Raw genomic sequence first — 14,666 nt, forward strand, 5'->3', positions numbered from 1 at the left:
ATTTTTTCATTCAGCAATCCTTAATTGAGAACGTACTTTGTGCAGATATTATTCTAAGCATTTGGAACTACCCCGGTGAGATAAACAGCAAAAGTTCCTACCTGGTGAAATTTATACAGCAGAGGGAAATAGAGAATTTAGAAGACTAAGGAAGAAGCAGAGAATTTGGGGAGGATGCCTCAAAGATGGAGGGAGGGATTCAATGACCAACCCTGTTGATTCTGTCTCCTGCATGTTTACTGTAGTAGCTCAAGTTAAAAATGAGATAAGGCCCTCCCTGGTGGCTCAGCCGGTGAAAGCACAGCACTAAGAAGCTAAAGCCACTTTCCCATGAGTTCCATCCCCCCACCACCACTAGGAGGTGACCACATTGTGCAGCAGACCTCTCCTGACCCGCCTGCTGCTCCCCTCAGCAGTGTACTTCGAGGATCTACCTGTTCTGCTCCTCACTCTGTCTCTGGTGAATCCTCTCACAGCCCCTGCACCTCTGGCCTGTACCCCAGTTCTGTATGCACAAATAAATTTTTTTCTTAACTGAATTAAAAATGGGTAACAGCTACATTAAAGACATTTAGGGGTGAACTGGAAAGCTATTAGGCAAAGCTGCTAACAATGTATCAGGCCATCTACTTCATATAGAAGGAGTAGCTCAAAAATATAGAATGTGGCCCTCCCTGGTGGCGCAGCGGGTTAAAGCACAGCACTGAGAAGCTAAAGCCACTTCCGCATGAGTTCGATTCCCGCCTGCCCCGGAGGAGACCACATGGCGAGCCAGACCTCTCCTGACCCGCCCGCTGCTTCCCCTCAGCAGTGTACTTCGTCAATCTGTCTGTTCTGCTCCCCACTCTGTCTCTGGTGAAGCCTCTCACCGCCCCTGAGCCTCTGGCCTGTACCCCAGTTCTGTATGAATAAATAAATAAATCTTTAAAAAAATATATAGAATGTATGAAGATTCCTGGGCAGTGACCAAAGGTCTGACCTTAGGGAAAGACTAGCAGATTCCTAGAAGGGCAAGAGTGGCAGATCAGAGATCTGAAGTATCTGGAGTAAAGGCATGCAGCTGGCCAGATGGGCCCTTCATGAAGAGTAAAGCCTTTTGGATCACACGTTTATACTTAGCAGCATGTACCCACCATGACAGAGAGAATGAACAACCGAGACAAAACGACTCTGTCCATTGCCATTTTCCAGCCTTGCCATTGGCCCCACATGAATGAAGTAGCTACAGGAGCAGAAATGGAGATAAGTACCACACAATGTGGGCCTCACTTACTAAAATGACTCTATTATAGTGACTGCTATTTCTACTTACCTAGCTCAATCCAGACACTGCTGAACCAGAGCATCCAATCTAACTCGAAAGAAATGCCTGAATCTCATCTTTACAGGTAGGTTTGTTTTTCCTGCCCACAGAACGCCAGGCAGCACCACCTTGCACAGGCATGGAATCCCTCGCGACAAGAATGTAAGCAGAGGGCCTACCACATAGCAAGGGGGTGGGCTGTGCGAGCAGGTCAAGGGCAAGGGGCCCAGGGGTTGCGGACATCCCAGAAGGAGCAGAATGCTCTTACGCCTTCTAAAGGCACACCTGAAGGGAAATGGTGCCGTCCTCTGGGTACACTTTACGCTCAAACCGGACTTTTATATGACGCTAAGACTCCTGGAAGAACACATGGGCCAAGGCCATCGGGGTTGGGGGGCGGTTGTGCGCTGAAAAGCAGGTCTGTGCCCACTTACCACGGCTCCACGAGTTTCCACCACAGTGGAGAATGCTGTGCTTCGATCCACGCAACTCCGCACTGCGTGGTGGGCGCTGAAGCTCCAGAGCTTGCCAGGAACACCCAGCTTCTGGAAGCGCAGGGCGCAGAGGCTCTCCCCGGAGCCTCTAGACGCCGTGTGTCCAGGGGCCAGAAAGCCAGCGTCAAGCCTCTGCCTCCTGTCCCTTCTAGCTGGAGGCTGTAGCGCAGCTCCAGGATGAGGAGGAGACCTTTGCGTCTGGTCGTTTCCAGACCAGCAGTTCCGCCACTGGCCGTAAGGCGATTCTGTCGTAAAAGAAAAAAGGAACGACAAAGAGGACGGTTCAAAAGGACAAAATTAATAACACATTTTTTTAAAAAGCCACAGTAGTTAAATGTATTGGGGAAAAAAGTGTGTCGATTCTTGCACTACTGTGTAAAGGGTTGCTTTTCTTTTGTGTATTGTACCTAAGTGCTTTCTTCCAAGTTTTTTGTTCACGCCCCCCCCTTTGGCTTTTTTTTTTTTTTTTTTCCGTTTTGTAACTTTAAGGGAGCTAGCTGCGAGCCTAAAACCAGGTCACACACTGCTGTACTAAAAAATACCACCTGCTTGCAAAGACCTTCTATTTACTTTGAATGGAAAAATCAAACTAAATTGTCAGTAGTTTTCTTTTACGACAATTGCCTTTTGGCCAATTAGTTAGGTGGAGATGTAATGAGAACGTTCACTTGGAAAACACTTGGCGGTGAAACATTTCCCTGCAAGCTCACCTAGAATCAGGAACTATGCTGTGGGGTCTAGGTGTCTAGTGGGGTGCCTCCTAGTATCCCTTCCCTCCTGATTCCTTGCTGTGTCCGGAGCAGCCACTGAGCTATAAATAGGATTGGTCCACCTCTCCGTTTCTTCTCCAGCTAGGGTTGTGTGCTCTCGGTTCCTGGCCTTTTCTTCTCACAAGACTCTCAGGATCGAGCAATTCCTGGTCAAATAATAAAGGCAGAATTGTCCCATCCTCCCAGTGTATTCCAAGGAAAACTGGCGATAAAATGAGGCAACAATGGAGAACCACGCTGAGTGCTAGTGTCCAAGAAGAATGGCACAGGAGATAGAGATATGTTTTATAAAGATCACTGGCATCTTACCATGACACACTGAAAATATCATTTTTGGATAAGTGCAGATTTTTTTTTCTCTCATATGCTCTATACCTAGTCAGTTGGTTCAATAATATGTAAGATCTTTGAAACTGCTGCTATATTCTTGTTTATGAATCATTGAATCTCCCCTGCTATCAGACCTCACAACACAACACTGTTCACTAAAACTGCAATGATGAAAAAAGCATTATAAGTAGGTTTTGGTATGATCAACAAGGGCCTGGATTCTCAGGAATGAAGGTTTAGGCCACATCTCCAGGAAAGCCACCAAGGCCTGAGGGTGAGGGGAATTTAGAATGAAGAGCAAATTAGGAATAACCTTCCTCTTCTAAATTTTCTGCCTGAAAACAAGTCCACTGAAACCACAGAGAAGTTGGCCTTGTACCTGTTTAAAGGCAAGAAGTGGATTACAGTGACTATGGAAAATGCACAGTTCAGGGGATTATGCTAAGTGAAATAAATCCAAGGGAGAAAGACAAACACCAAGTGATTTCACTTGTGTGTGGAATATAAAACACAAAAACAAAGAAACACAAGAGTAAAACAAAGAAAACCTTCAAATCTCACTGCTGAATTGAAGTCACTGGAGGGAAGAGTGAGGAACAAGCAGGAGAGGGGGTTCAATGGGTGCTTTGGTGGTGGGTGTGGGGTGGTAACATATAACTGAGGTGTGAACCTATACCCTTGAATCATAGTGTTGCAAACCAATGCTACCTTAGCCAAAAAAATTATACAATTTTTGAAAAATGCACAGCTCAGATCTGCTGCTGGGCCCAAGCAGCTCCCAGCCACTGACCACAGTAGGGAGGAGAGGGTGAGGGTGGAGGTTGCTAACGCAGGCTTATTCCTGAGAACTGTGAAACTCTTTTACTGAAAGGTTTGATCAGGAAGTCTGCATCAGCCTGGGCAACACTTTCCTAGAATGGTATTTCATCTGAATACTTCTACCCAATCTTCTCATTCTGGACTCTCCTTCCAGGACTTTGGTCTCTCCTTAATTCCTTCACTGACTGAAGATGCTGGCTGCCCCCTGCCCCTCTTCCTTTATCCTTGACAGTTGCATCCCCCAGTAAATTTCTTGCACAGAAACCTTGCTCCACATTAATAGAAAACTTGGTATTTTCACTATTCTTTTACTTTTTTCTTTAAATGGTGTGTATGTGAGATATTTGGGTGAAAGAATAATTATATACTCAGCACTAGATGACAGGAAAAAATATCAAAATTCTAGTTCTTCAGTATTCTCAATATTAAATGTATATATGCATATATATACTATATATGCACACTATATTCATTTAAAATATGGGGTAAAATATTACAAAATAAGCTGAGCAAGGAGTAAGGTGGAGTATGTCAAGAGCAACCAGATTGAGTCAAAAATTGTAAAGAATCAGTAATAAATGAGGAATTTATTATATCAAATGAAGATACTCAATATATCAAATATATTTCTATGGGTAAATCTCAAAAAAAATCATTAGTGAAAAGCCAAATACCAAAACCTAAATTCTGCATGGCTCCATGTGTATAAAATTCTAGAAAAGGCAAATAGAAACCTCTTCAGTGATTATCTGAAGCAAAAGGCATTGGTTATAAAGAAATTCTAGTGGTGATACAAACTTCCTATATTTTGACTGATAGTGATTATAATATTAGTACATGTATACCCTTATCAAAACTAACTTTATAGTACTCTTAAAATGGGTTTTTTAAAAATAATATATGTATTTTAATGGAATACCAGTATTTTACATCCTTATTTCTTCACAGCACAGGAATTCTCCCCACCAGTGTGATTACCACAGTTCTTCTACCATCAAAGCACAAATATGACTTTTATTGTATAGAGTTAATCCTTTAAGGGCCCGGCCTGGTGGCACAACTGGTTAAAGGACAGCACTATGAAGCTCTCCACAGCGACTGCAGCACGAATTCAATCTCCAGCCAGGGAGCTGACCCACATGGCATGGGCAGACCTCTCCTGACCCACCCACTGCTCCGCTCAGTGGGGTATTTCAGTAGATTTGCCTATTCTGCTCCCCACTCTGTCTCTGGTTAAGTCCTCTCATACCTCTGGTCTGTACCCCAGTTCTTGTATGCATAAATAAATAAATCTTTTTAAAAAAATTAGTCCCTTAAAATTGATTTTAAAATGAGTAATAGATGATTTCGACCTAGGCAGAAACTTGAGTCAAAACCCCTGCTTCATCTTTTTCACTCCTGGACTTGTCATATCCTCTGACTGAGTTTCCCTTATAGGAATGAAGCTCTTCTCTGACCTGTTCTCATTCTACAGTCCACAGTGACTTTTCTTAAAGGAAATGTGTCTATGTCACACCTAATAGTCCCCACTCTTTATATATTATCAGTAATAGTTCGTTTATAGAGACAGAACCCTAAAACAGGTACATATAGATGAATAATGACATAGATATAGGTATATATACTTGTTATAAGGCCCTATGTAATCATGTGAAATGGTTAAAAAGTCTGAGGCTGGCCCTCCCTGGTGGCGTGGCGGCTTAAAGCACTGCACTGAGAATCTAAAGCACTTCCGCATGAGTTCGATTCTCGCCTGCCTCGGAGGTGACCACATGGCGTGGCAGACCTCTCCTGACCCACCCGCTGCGCTCCCCTCAGCAGTGTACTTCGTCGATCTGCCTGGTCTGCTCCCCACTCTGTCTCTGGTGAAGCCTCTCACCGCCCCTGAGGCCTCTGGCCTGTACCCCAGTTCTGTATGCACAAATAAATAAATCTTAAAAAAAAAATGTCATTTAAAAAAAAAAAAAAAAGTCTGAGGCTGTTCTGTTTACCTGTTATCTTCCAGTGCAGTCTGAACCCACAAGGAAGGCCATCAGGAAAGGTATTTCAAGTTCCAAAACCAAGGTGGGGCCCACAAACACAAGAATGAACTGAGACTTGTCAGCTCTTGCCCCCAACCCCGACCTTGGTGTAAGTAGACAGAGCTGGGGCCCTTCACCATCAAGGCCGCATCTGGCCCAAGAGTCCGAGAACTTGAGGATGCAGAGGAAAGCGGAGTAGGAGCAGCTTAGCCACTGTCTACCAGCAAAGTGAGTCAGCAATGTGGCCATGAGCTACGAAATGGTTCTTGTTTTCAAATCGCCCATAAAATGGTTTCCGATTAACAAAATTTACCAGGTTCACATATTTGCATTTATAGGTATGTAAAGACAAATGCCTTCATCATTAGTAAGCTGTGTATATCCAGGGCCACAGGTAGCAACCAACAAATTTGTGAACAAACCAATGTATGCCAATGAGATAGCTTAGTATGACTGGAGTCTTACGCTAGGCCATGGAGATACAGTGTTAGTCAGGATCAACAAGGCAACATGCTTATCCCAGTAAAATGTGGGGCACGCTACTCAGTTTTGTAGAAATACACATTCCATTCATTCATTTACTCACGCTCTCCGTTTAATACAGTAAACCCCATTGCAACACAAACTTCCTTAGAATCCCCCAGAAAGCAGAGCCTATGACAAGGTAATTTACTTAGAAGTGATTCATGGAAGCACAATTAAGAATAACAGAAGGCTCACAGTGAAGGAGAAAAAAAATCAGGAAAGGTAATTCCATTGAGCTGAGTGCTAAGGTGCCATCTCACTGTAAACCCTCGAAGCAACCGTACAGCATCCTAGATATGCCTCTGGAAGCAGGCTGAGGCACTAGGACACCAGCTCTCACCACTCATTGGTTGAATATTACCTTCAGGGAACTTATCTACTCCCTACCCCAATACTTTTAGTGGGACAGGAACCCTAAAGTATAAAAGTAAGGGTACCACTGGCACTTAGAAGCAAACACAACAGAATTCTCCTCTAGTTGCAATGAAGTCAGAAGTAGGCCAGGTGATAGGGTTTGAGCTAACAAAAAATTTTGTTCTACTTCTTAAAGATCTAGCTTTCATTAGTTACTATGTACCACTGTAAATATAAAAAGAATCAGAAAGGCCAAAATCATTTCACTTCCTTCTTTTAGAGAATTTATGGCTAAGGAGTTTGGAGAACTGCCACTGATGTACTGAATCATAGGCTAGATAATATGAAGAAAAGAGAAGTAGGTAGATAAGGTGTAAATAGATCATTGCAGCTTGATTACCATATCCAAAGACTACTGGTCAGTTGCGCAAACTTCACTGTATTTCTTCACTGTACGTAACATGGGAATGGTGTGCCTGAGATGTACAATGGGGCGTCCCAGACTAGCACAGAGTAGTGACTTATCAAACTGTAAAAGAGATAAGAGGGGGTAAAATGTTTAACCTATGAATATTAGAAAAGAGAGATCAGTGATTCTCATGTTGGAGTTAGGTTGCCCTTTGTCTCCTCCCACATCGTCCCTGCACCCTCCAGGAAATATTTGGCAATGTCTATGGACACTTGAGGTTCACACCAAGGTAGGGGGTGCTTCGGAATATTGTGGGTCCAGAATGGGACACCAGTAAACATAGAGTTTATAGGAGCCCCTCTTTCCCTCTGTTCCCCAACAAAAAATTATGCTGCCCAAAATGTCAACAGTGCCAAGACTGAGAAACCCTGACAGAACAAAGGCATCTGGGTATTGAAATATAAGTACATGCATTCACATGAACACAGTATTTCTTCACTTAATATAGTCTGCTTATAGCATTTTAAAAATCAATGTTTAATTACAGATGATTTGCACTATATGCCAGCAATACAAAGTGTTGCATTAGTACCACCAAAACCAAAAGAATTGGTGAGTCCAATACATCTTTTCTCAGTTTTCCATTCTTGTGCCCTTAGCGGGACATAATTGAGATCAAATTCTGGCTCTGTACAATCCAGGTTTAAAGTAGGTGGTAGTTTTCGATAATAACAAGCAAGTGCTGTAAAAGCTGCTTCGGTCGCCCCTGCAGCTCCCAGCAGATGCCCGGTGGCTCCCTTGGTCGAGGAGACAGCAAGCGCATGGGCATGGTCTTTGAAAAGATGTTTGATAGCTTTGTTCTCAGCAGCATCTCCCAAAGGTGTGGAAGTAGCATGTGCATTGACATAGGTTATCTCTTCAGGGTGCACATTTGCATCTCTTACAGCAGCAGTCATACATCTAGTAAAATAAGAAAAGAAGCTTATCAGAACTAGGTTTAATTTCAACAAGTGATTCATGATCTGTGTGGCCTATGTGAAAGACTTAACCAGTAGCTGAAAAGAATACTTTGCTCTAATAACAGAATTGACTCTTGGATTGACAGGTTAAGTTCTAACACCACCTGCATGGTGTCTCCCTGCTGGCACCTTGCACTGATTCATCACCACGAAATAAACAAGTCTACAAAGTTTATAATGTCTAAATGTATATACTTCCATTTATTTCTGTTGAACTTACTGCTTGGGCAAAATACCTATGGCTCAAGCCTCGAATAATTTTTCTTGAAGGAATTTTTTTAATCTATCCCCTTTACCGTCCAAGTCTGATAATAGGCCAAAGAGATATGCATGAGTGTGCACACGTGTATATTTAAAAACTGTGTTTCTTCTTTTACGTTTAAATGTAAAAGTTGGTATACTTCCAAAAATGCCATGTGTTATTTAACAATGAGGAGATGTTGTAAAAAATGCATCATTAGCAAAAGATTTTGTAAGCTTAGGTTGCACAATAAACAAAATGTGAAATTAAAGACACAGGAAAATGATGCTGTCAAGAGGCAATGCAAACATGGGGAGAATGAATGAGGCTGCTGTCAGTATACACCAACGCCTTTACAACAGCACAATGTCACCAGGCAATTGGAATTTCGGCTCCACAGTTACATATTTGGTTCACGGTTGAGTGAAAAATCGTTATGTGGCACTGCAAGTCAGTGCTCCACATAACCTTTCAAAAGGCTGTTTGCTTGGACTATAAAATTCCAAAAGTAAAATATTTCTCTGGAAGAACCTTTGAAAATTGAAAGGATGGCAACACCTTCTCCTGATCTTTGGGCTGCACACATTTCCTTAAGAGGTAGCTGAGAGTCTAGTTTGAAGCATAAAATGTTTCACCTAAATATAACTACTTCCTTTTTTTTTTTTTAAGATTTTAATTTGTTGTTATTTATGTATACAGAACTGGGGTACAGGCCAGAGGTACAGAGGCAGTGAGAGTACTCACCAAAGGCAGAGCAGGGAACAGAACAGGCAAATCCACACTGCTGAGGGGAGCAGCGCGTGGGTGAGGCAAGGTTTGCCACGCCATGTGGGTCACCTCTCTGGCCAGGGATGGAACTGATGCTAAAGTGGCTGCCACGAGCTTTACAGTACTCTGCTTTAACCTATTATGCCACCAGGAAAGGCCTAAACATAACTATTTATTTATCTAACTAGCCATTATGCTTAAAATTTCTAGTACCAGCAACTACTCACTAAAACTTGAATGGTCAGGAAACCAGGGCTCTGGGCAGATGCCTGTCTATTATAGTCTCATCAGAACTCACCCATGCATTTTTGTATTGTCTGAGCTCGCTTCACACTAGAAATAGCTGAACAGTTGTGCCAAATGTTCCATGAACCACAAGCCAAAAAATTTACTATTTGTCCCTTTACAGAGTAGGTGTGTCAACCTGTGGCTAATTTTAACTAGTTATAATATGATCTAAACAATCTAAGCAGACTACTCCATTAGGTACGTTATCAGGAACTTTTTTTTTTTTTAATTTTACTATCTCTTCTACAATACCAGCAATTTGCTTTTTCAGTCTGAGCCTCAAACTAGCTTCAGCATCCCCCAGGAGATTTCTAGAAATGGAGAATCACAGCTATCACGTTTGTCCTATAGAATCAGAATGGCATTTTAATTAAGATACTGAGTGATTAGATGTTGAGAAGTGCTAACCAATAACAGCACAATCCTTATGAAATGGAGCAAGGACCAAACACATGCAAAGAAGTTACCTTTACTGTCCAAGTCTGATGATGGGCCAAAGAGGAGGACTGTGAGACAGAGCACCCTGACAACTGTTCAGCCCAAATGAAGGTGTGAAAAGTTAACAAAGACATACTAGCCTACTTCACTACAGTACTGCTCTTAACTAAAATCTAATTTTTATAAGGATATTCAAATGTTTTCAAATATTTCAAACATGCTAAATAAAGCAAGACAATTTAAAAACACTAATTAGTCTAAAATGGAAAAACCAGTTACTATACACTAAGGCCAAATACTACAATGTTCCCTAGTTTGAGATTCCAATAGCGTCTTTTATTTGAAGAAATATTTTGAATAAAACAACCAGTCCTTACCTTAAGGCACCTTCTCCTTCAGGGTCTGGGGCAGTTATGTGACCAGCATCACCTGAAAGTCCATACCCCAAAACTTCAGCATATATCCGGGCCCCTCTTTGAACAGCGTGTTCATGTTCTTCCAGCACCAGCACTGCGGCACCTTCTCCCATTACAAAACCATCTCTCTTTGGATGAAATGGCCGACATGCCAACTTAGGATCAGAATTTGTGCTCAGAGCCCGGGCTCTACAAAACCCAGCAAGAGAGAGAGGACTAATGCAAGAATCTGTGCCTCCAGCCACCATCACATCAGCATCCCCATGAGCTATAAGTCTGAAAGAGTCTCCCACAGCATGAGCTCCTGTGGTACAGGCTGTGGATACTGCATGATTGGGGCCCTTCAGTTTATAGCGAATGCTGACCTGGCCTGCTGCCATATTGATCAGAATTTTAGGGACAAAGAAAGGGCTGACTTTACTGTAACCTTTTGTCTGAAACATCAAAGCAGTTTCAGATACCACTTCAAGAGGTACCATTCCCATGCCAATTGCAACACCAGTAGCCACTTGATCAGTTTCTGACTGAGGATGCCAGTTGGAATCTTTCAGGGCTAACTCTGCAGCCCCAATGGCCATAATGGTGGGAGAAGACATGGACTTGATGTCTGACTTGAGCACAAAGTTTTGCTCATTGAACTGACCTTCATCAGAACCTCTTGGCACATAAGCAGCAACACTGCAAGGGATACTCTTATACTCTTCACCAACCAGTGAAACAATTCCATTCTCTCCCCGAATAAGACGATCCCATACCAGTTGAGTTCCAACACCCAAAGGAGTCACTAAGCCAATGCCTGTAATGACAACACGTCGGCGAGATCTGGATGTCGGCACAGTTCCAAAGCACCTCCTTTTACTTCTTACTAATCGTTGACATAATCTTGAATACTGAAGATGAGGGTGTGTGACTTTTAGGAAATTTGGCAAGCAGTTTGACAACATGGTTGCAATTCAGACGATCAGAAACAGATTCCAGTAACAAATCACAACAGGCCCAGGAGGTATTCACTGTTTTCTAAGTAATTTAAAGGCCAACGAAAGAATATCCAACGTGTTCTTTTAGGTGCTTGGTGTGAGCTGTTAATGAGCAGGGAAAGTAATATTACATCATTTTTATTTCTACATACCATCAAACCACTTGTTTAGACCTTTTTTTTTTTTTAAAGCTATAAGCACCCTCAAGCATTCAAAGACAAAGAAGGTAAAGTGATCATTTATTCAGGGCACTAAAGCAGAATTAGAATTACACAATTAAAAATATAAGTCGCCCTTCCACCCTATAGTAAACAAGAAACATTCTTTTTCAGGATTACTGAGGGCTTTTTGTAAATAGCATTTATCCTGTCCACTGCACTGAATACACTTCAGATTCTGTTTCAATGTGAAGGCAAGTGGAGTTTTATCTCCAGTTCAGAGATAAGATACCCAGCCAGATCTAGATGGATCCTGGACAGAGTCTGGGCTGAGAAAATACTCTAAACATAGGATAGACACTGAGGGAGAAGATGGGTTTCTCCATGTATCTAAACTTCTCCACCAAGTTATCACTAGAAAGGCTAGTTCACCTCCCTAAGGAAAGCACGGATATCAGCTGGGAGTAAAGGGGTGTGGCCACCACCACCCCCGCTCCGCCTCTCAAGCGCCCGCACAAACCCGGAAACCATGGCCAGAAATCCGGGCCAACTCCCCAGACCCCCTTCTCCTGACCCCATTCCGACCCGATCAGGCTGTGGAGGAGCGTAAGGAAGAATGTTCCAAGAACTCCCTAACCTGGACCGAGACTCACGTGGGCAGCCCAGTAGTCAGCCGCGGCAATGACTTTTGCGTGCGCACGCGCATAGGCACGCCGGCACTTGCGCATGCGCACGCACGCGTCACGTCCCAGCCTGCTGCGGCTGCTTGCCCTTCCTCCGCGTCACCTTGACTGAGGTCGGGCAGTGGGAGTGGCCGGAGTTCGTACCGTGGTGCTTAAAATGCTTCTCTCCCAAACCTCAATGACTACTAAGTAATCAAAAACATACGCATGTCCATCAAAAGGGAAGTTTGTAAAGGTAATGCCCAAATATTTCTGTCTTGTAGCACAAGGCATACTTATTGACTGGAATATGATGAGAACTAAAGATTAAGGAAATAACTGTACCTTTAAAAAGAATTAAGTGCCTGTTCCTTCGAAGTCATTGCTTCACTTCCCAACGCTTTCATAGTAAAGTAGAACTGACCAAAGTGCTCAACATTCTGGAAATGGGTTGTCTGTTACGTGGTACATCTAAAAACTGTGCAGCCATTTGAAAAATTTTATAAATGAGTATCAATGTGAAACGATACTAAGACTATGCTAGGGATAACTGCTGCCCCAGTAGCCACAATGGTCGTAGACGACATGGAGACCGCTTGGTTCATTGAACTGAACTTCATCACAGCCTGTTGGCACATAAACTGCAACACTGATCCTTGAAAATAACTATTTAGTACGTTGGTTGGGAAAAGGCATTCTGACAAAAATTTTAGACCTGGAACTCTTGTCTTCCACAAACCGCAAATAAATAAATCTGTCCAATGACCGGTAGGACACAGCAGCAATGAAGTGTAAGAGTAAAGCAAAGGCCTATCACAAAATACTTAACGACTTTGGATTTGATCTCACAGGTCCCAGGTGGTATGCTGACAGCTCTGGGCTAATTTGGACCACAGCATTCTTTTGTTAAATAGAAATTCCTTTAGAAAGGAGAGGCTCATTCCTTTGACCAAACTCACTAATCCTTTCACCAAGCCCTCTGCTACTCCTTTTTGTCTTGAAAAAGCCACTTTGCACATTTAAGGTGCTTTCCTAACTCCTGACCATATTTGCCTTAAAAGAATATCATGACTTCATGTGTACTTTGGAAAGATCCTGTTGCAGCAGTGGAAGGTGCAGGGAGGAGGAGGCTTTCAGGGGTGTGGGAAGACTGGGGCCTGGGCAAGAGAGTTCAGTAAGACTAGGCAAAAGATGATGAAGCCCAAAGTAAATCAATGGCAAAGATGCAGATGTTCAGGAAGAAACATTGCTAGGATGTTGTTCCTGATTAATTGTGGGGTGATTCTCCCATAACCAGGAAGTCCTCTGCTTCCTCACTTTCATAACCCCCAAATGAATGGTCTGTTTAAATTCTTCCATAAAACTGCTGTTCCTTCCTCTAAAATGTTCTTAAACTTTACTGTACATCACAGTAACCTGAACGGCTTATTAGTAAACAGATTGTTGGGCCTCACTTTTTTTTTTTTTTTTAAAGATTTATTTATTTGTGCATACAGAACTGGGGTACAGGCCAGAGGTGCAGGGGCAGTGAGAGACTTCACCAGAGACAGAGAGGGGAGCAGAACAGGCAGATCCACGAAGTACACTGCTGAGGGGAGCAGTGGGCGGGTCAGAAGAGGTCTGCCACACCTTGTGGATCTCCTCCCCGGCAGGCAGGGATGGAACTCATGAAAAAGTGGCTTTAGGTTCTTAGTGCTGTGCTTTAACACACTGTGCCACCAGGGAGGGCCAGGCCTCACTTTTAAAAGTGGGACTTGAAACTGTCCTTCTGACAAGTTCTCTGCTGCTGATCTAACGTCTGGTAAACTCATGAATTGCATGAATGCTAGGATCTCTGCTTATTCCCTTCCCTGCTTCACATTACTTAGCACAGTGCCTGGCATTTAGTGAGTAACTTCATTAAAAACTTGGGAATGAATTAATGAGTATATGTCCTTACAGTAATTCATGTACTGATACATGCACTGTTTTGTATGTTTTTTGCAAATGGCTTCTTTCCATAGAAACCTTGTTTCATCAATTAAAGGGCTATCTAGGTAACTATTACCATTAGCTTTGTCTTTCTAACTACGTTAAAAGTCTCTTAAGTCATCTATCTCAGACTGTATTATCAGAACAGGTGCTCAATAAATAAATTTGGTTAATCACTTAGTGCAATCATACAATAATGAATTGCTACAATTCCTAAAAGGCTTGAACCCCTCTCTGTTAATTGTCTTTATTGAGGGCAACGTTATCGTTTTTTATAACAAAGCCAAGGCTGGGGGAAATTTATTGGGTTATTTTTTTATTCTATTCCATTTAAGAATAGTGCCACCATGTGTCAACTCTAAAGATGGTATTCTTAATAAAACGTGAATAATGAAAAAAATTCATCACTTTGGCACACACACAAAAACCAAGTAAAAGAACAGAAGTTCAACGCTGATTTAATACTAGACCATCTTCTAGTTGTTTGAGGCAACGTTGGGATATAAATAAATTTAGTTTAATACCTTCAAATTTTCTAAAGAAAACAAATCAAGTTATTTTCAACTTAAAGATGCAAAGGAGGCCCTCCCTGGTGGCGCAGCGGGTTAAAGCCCAGCACTGAGAAGCTAAAGCTACTTCCTCATGAGTTCGATTCCCATTCCCGCCTGCCCCGGAGGTGACCACATGGCGTGGCAGATCTCTC

The 14,666-nt window shown here is 42.6% G+C and overlaps 1 protein-coding gene across 5 annotated transcripts; it reads right to left on the bottom strand.

Annotated features, from left to right (window-relative positions):
- Positions 1-6,063: 6,063 nt before the first annotated feature.
- Positions 6,064-12,043, bottom strand: OXSM (3-oxoacyl-ACP synthase, mitochondrial). Of its 5 annotated transcripts, none has more exons than XM_012732224.1 (3): positions 11,968-12,027; positions 10,157-10,991; positions 6,064-7,985 (listed from the first exon to the last, which is right to left on the bottom strand). In XM_012732224.1, the coding sequence occupies exons 2-3, from the start codon at positions 10,789-10,791 to the stop codon at positions 7,583-7,585; spliced, it is 1,038 nt and encodes a 345-aa protein (XP_012587678.1). In that variant the 5' UTR covers positions 10,792-10,991; positions 11,968-12,027; the 3' UTR covers positions 6,064-7,582. The 5 variants fall into 5 exon arrangements, with proteins under 5 accessions (XP_012587678.1, XP_012587679.1, XP_012587676.1 ...); XM_012732225.1 differs by having other exon boundaries at positions 11,984-11,990; XM_012732222.1 differs by having other exon boundaries at positions 7,542-7,985; positions 10,157-11,274; positions 11,968-12,043.
- Positions 12,044-14,666: the final 2,623 nt, after the last annotated feature.

This window comes from Condylura cristata, unplaced genomic scaffold (genome assembly GCF_000260355.1).
Source record: "Condylura cristata isolate star-nosed mole 26May11 unplaced genomic scaffold, ConCri1.0 scaffold00033, whole genome shotgun sequence".
NCBI classification, from domain to species: Eukaryota; Metazoa; Chordata; class Mammalia; order Eulipotyphla; family Talpidae; genus Condylura; species Condylura cristata.

What these genes read in the sequence shown, in the direction of transcription:
- OXSM (XM_012732222.1), bottom strand. Translation starts at nt 11,139, where the DNA reads ATGTTGTCAAACTGCTTGCCAAATTTCCTAAAAGTCACACACCCTCAT. An exon ending in GAAGGAGAAGGTGCCTTAAG is followed by an intron (nt 7,986 to 10,156) that starts GTAAGGACTGGT and finishes TTATTTTACTAG; the next exon opens with ATGTATGACTGCTGCTGTAA.